At 50.3% G+C, this 4,367-nt stretch overlaps 1 protein-coding gene across 1 annotated transcript; it reads left to right on the top strand.

Moving 5' to 3' along the window:
* The first annotated feature begins 290 nt into the window (after positions 1-290).
* Positions 291-4,044, top strand: LOC109746850 (uncharacterized). Its single transcript, XM_020305954.4, has 8 exons — positions 291-1,083; positions 1,191-1,285; positions 1,454-1,557; positions 1,658-1,758; positions 2,427-2,527; positions 2,653-3,090; positions 3,219-3,350; positions 3,596-4,044. The coding sequence occupies exons 1-8, from the start codon at positions 808-810 to the stop codon at positions 3,753-3,755; spliced, it is 1,407 nt and encodes a 468-aa protein (XP_020161543.1). The 5' UTR covers positions 291-807; the 3' UTR covers positions 3,756-4,044.
* Positions 4,045-4,367: the final 323 nt, after the last annotated feature.

Raw genomic sequence — 4,367 nt, 5'->3', positions numbered from 1 at the left:
AACTCCTCGAGAACCTTCTCGCCCACCGGGAAAAACATATCCGAAATTCCCAGCCACGGAAGAAAACAGGAAACGGACCCACTGCCCCCCGCCATGGCCCAACAGTAACGCGACGCCGAGGGCCCCGCCTGGCGCCTGGCCCCACCAAGCGCCAACTGGTGCCACGCGAACACGCCCTATTGGCCACTGGCCGCGCAATCCGCGCCAGCCAAAGGCTGCTGCTGCCTGCCTGCTGCGACGCCAAGCCCCGAGACGGGACGAGGCGAGGCTCCACCCGCCAGCCACCAACCAACCAACCGGGCAGCCACACGGCGAGGCGGCCCCCATGCTTCCCCAGCCAAGCGCCAGCCCCTCCGACCCGCACCGCGATTAAATCCACCAGCGTCCGACTCACACCCGCGGGCGCCAGAACGCCTCGCCCGTCACACACATCGTCGACGCGACGCGTCCGTTTATAAATAGCAAAACCGTATGATAATAGCCCAGCCCAGCCCCCAAAGTTAGCGACGCGCAAGGGGAAGGAAGGACGGACGGAGAACGGGCGCGCCAGCGTGAGACGGCGACGACGCTGGGAGGAGCGCGCGACAGCCAGCCAGCGGTTTGCCTTGCCAGCGACGGAAGGAAGGGCGGAGAGGAAAGAGATAAAACGAGGGCGCCCCCCGGCCCCGGCCCGGAGGCGTGACCGGCTCCTCTCCGACTCATCCTCTTCCTCTTCCTGCGGGGAGGCGAGGGGGGGAGGAGGGGGAGGGGGGAGGCGCGGCGCCCGCCCACCGCGCGCTTCGCGTCGCGGCTCGTTGACGGGGCGCGATGGCGAGTTTCATCCTGGGCCTGGTGGAGCTCGGGGTCAGCGCGGCCGTGCACCTGCTCTTCGGCTTCTACGTCTTCAGCACGGCCGTCGCGGCGGACATCTCGCAGGCCGCCGCCGCGTCCGGGTGCCCGCTGCTGCGCCGCCCGCCCCCGGCCGCGGGGCTCGTCGACGTCGCCGCCGCCGCCGAGGAGGACGACGAGCGCAGGGGCGTCGTGCTCGACGGCTCGCCGCCGCCCATCGTCCTCGTCCACGGCATATTCGGCTTCGGCAAGGGGGTACGTGCATACCTGTGGCTGGCGGGGGCGGGCGGGTGTTCGGTGAAATGCCGGCGAGGCGTGCTCACGCGTTCCTGTTTTTTTGTTTGTTTATTATCTGCGCGCAGAGGCTCGGCGGGATGTCCTACTTCGCCGGCGCCGAGAAGAAGGACGACCGCGTGCTCGTGCCGGATTTGGGGTCGCTCACCAGCATCCATGACAGGTGGGTGGGTGGGAAAATTACCAAAGTTGTTTCATCGTTTGGTGGTTGGACACCCATTTGAATCTTGACGAGCTATCCTGAATTCGCTTATTACTATTATTAAATCTAGCTAGTAGTATAGTATATTGGGTGGAATTTGATTGTTTGGGGAATCTGGTGGCTCTGCAGGGCGCGGGAGCTGTTCTACTACCTCAAGGGGGGACAGGTGGACTACGGCGTAGAGCACAGCCAGGTTTATGGCCACACGCGCTTCGGGAGGATCTATGAAACAGGTGAGGATTTGGACGAACAGAACATCACTGTGGCACTATCAATGGCCTCGCATGAGTTTGGATTTAGAGTTCTTCATTTCCGGTTTCTAATTGTGCGCAGGGCATTATCCGGTGTGGGACGAGCAGAACCCGGTGCACTTTGTGGGGCACTCGGCCGGCGCGCAGGTTGTGAGGGTGCTGCATCAGATGCTCGCTGAGAAGGTACAACAAGAGATTTCAGATCTTTCTCAGAAACGATAGTTCATTGTTGTTGCCGGTAGAATGTTCATGCTTATCCTATGCTTTCCGAGGGGCTTTTCTTGTGATCAGGAGTGCAGGTTCGAAGCACCCAAATTAGCATCACTGCATTTGCATGAAGCTAAAAGCGCTTTTCTATGGATGGTCCAAATAATCTGTTTTTAATGTTGGCAGCATCCATTGTTGTTTTTTCTTTTCTTTTAATTATGTTGTTTGCAGTGCAACTTTGCAGCTAAACTGGGCATCTCTGTTTGATTGCGTGGGCTCTTTTTTTTTGGCTTTACGCATGTGGCTTGCGGGTCTTGCTTGTTGCATTTCTATTCTATGCCGAGAGCTTGGTGGCATGCTGCTCTAGCGAACACTAGCTATGCCCATCTTGCATGAGAAATTCGTGCTGCCAAAATATGACGAAATTTCACAGGACAATGTTGTACCCAATATTCACTAATTTTAAATAAGTGTTAAAATTCAAATAGAATTATGGCCTTGCAGGAGAAAGTAGTAATTGGATATAGCACACTGTTATTTGGGAGTAAGGGTCCAACAATTTTGGCCATCTAATTAGGAAGATTTTCTGATTAAATTATAGATATGGATGTTATAATTCTAACACTGTTCAATACTAATGTCAGGCTTTCCCTGGGCATGATACTTCTGAAGACTGGGTTCTGAGCCTTACTTCCTTGTCAGGCGCCCTTAATGGAACCACACGGACTTACTACGACGGCATGCTGTACGTGTTGACTTGAACTCGTAAAATTAATGTGATATCATACTATTATTTTTCAAAAGGCAATGTGATCCATATTGTGTGTCTCCATACCATTGTCATCATGTTTCACTTCCTATTAATTTCAGGGCTGAAGATGGGAGATCCATGAAATCAATTTGTCTTCTTCAGCTCTGCAGGCTTGGAGTCATTGTCTATGATTGGCTGGACATTCCTTGGCTGAAGAATTACTATAATTTCGGTTTTGATCACTTTGAAATGTCTTGGAGGAAAGTTGGTTTTTCTGGTTTAGTTGATCTTCTGCTAGGGAATACTGGGCCGTTTTCCTCAGGAGACTGGATTCTCCCTGACCTCACAATTCAAGGATCTCTAAAAATTAACTCTACCCTCAAGACCTTTCCCAATACATTCTACTTCAGTTACGCTACAAAGAGAACTCGAAAGCTATTTGGAATTACAGTACCATCAAGCGTCCTTGGAGTTCATCCAATGCTCTTTCTCAGAGTTCTCCAGATGTGTATGTGGCGGCACCCTCAAAACGCACCTCTACCTTACAAAGGATACAGGTGAAATCCTCTGCTCCAAAGCCAAGTTCATAGATTATGCTGCTTACAGTTCCCCCTTTTTATCTTGTAGAAAACCTTACAACTCACTATTCGTGCATGTTATTGATCTTCTTACTGATGATACTCAGGGATGAAGATTGGGAAGATAATGATGGGGCTTTGAACACAATCTCCATGACGCACCCTCGCATTCCCATAGAGCATCCTAACCGTTTTGTAGTGGATGATTCTGACTGCAATCCTTTGCAACCTGGGATATGGTTAGTACCATGTTACCAAGTCTTGCTGTGAAGTTCTTACTGGAACGACATATATCCCCTTCCTTTTAATCTGATAAAACATACAGTTATGCATGAATTCTTGTTTCGACAATACTAACCAAATTCGAGACTAAATTCAAATGGACGATAACCTGGGTGGCGTTGAAGAGACATCACCCATTTTTGTGCTTTGTTCACGTAAAACTATACATGTGCTTTCCTAATTTTTTTCCGTTGATTTGTAGGTATCACAAGATCATTGAGGGTGATCACATTCTTTTCATTGTAAATCGGGAAAGAGCTGGAGTGCAGTTTGATTTGCTGTATGACGGCATTTTCGAGCGCTGCAGAAAGCATGCATTTAGGAAGAGCCCCCCTACCATGCCAAACGAAGCAAGTCATTAGAAGATTAAACTAAGCATTCTAGGTAGTAGTGAGGATGAAACAAGGTGGCCATGGAGCTTTTTTCGCTTCTCTTCATCTCCGGCCTCCATGCACTTGGATGTAACTTCAACATTGTAATCTGTAAATTAATTTGTCCATTTGAGCAAATGGCACGCTTGATACCGCCGGTTCTTGGAAGGAGGGGTTTTGCAACTTGCTTTTCGCTGCCCTTACAGCACAATGCAAGGAAGGAAGCTTGTAATTGAGCAGGAGGTTACAGATCAATACCAGCATTTATCTATGACCTTAATGGGGCCTGTATATATTAAGGATTGCATCCATGGAGCTACTTTGTGTGTTGGCAATGGTTTTGACGGAAGAGCTGGTCTATGATTGCGCTGTTTGTTTCAGAGAGTTTGTCATTTGAGTTGGGTAGCAATTATAAGGGTTGGATCTCTGGAGTCTTCGGACAAGCTAGACCAAATTATCCATGGTTGTTGACTTGTCATTAAGTGTCAGTACCAACAAAGCACCAACTGCAACAGCTTGTTGCGATTCTCTTGTGATCCTCTTGTGATCAGGTGTGCTGCACAAGTTCTCGACGCCTGGACCATCGTTTTCCGCTGCTGTTGT

The sequence above is a fragment of the Aegilops tauschii genome, chromosome 1 (assembly GCF_002575655.3).
Source record: "Aegilops tauschii subsp. strangulata cultivar AL8/78 chromosome 1, Aet v6.0, whole genome shotgun sequence".
Classification (NCBI taxonomy): domain Eukaryota; kingdom Viridiplantae; phylum Streptophyta; class Magnoliopsida; order Poales; family Poaceae; genus Aegilops; species Aegilops tauschii.
This window is presented reverse-complemented; position numbering and strand designations above follow the sequence as displayed.

Bases quoted from the DNA above. Each gene is read 5' to 3' on its own strand.
- LOC109746850 (XM_020305954.4), top strand. From the start codon at position 808: ATGGCGAGTTTCATCCTGGGCCTGGTGGAGCTCGGGGTCAGCGCGGCC. The intron at 1,286-1,453 runs GTGGGTGGGTGG...GTGGCTCTGCAG, and splicing joins CTCACCAGCATCCATGACAG to GGCGCGGGAGCTGTTCTACT. The intron at 1,759-2,426 runs GTACAACAAGAG...TACTAATGTCAG, and splicing joins ATCAGATGCTCGCTGAGAAG to GCTTTCCCTGGGCATGATAC.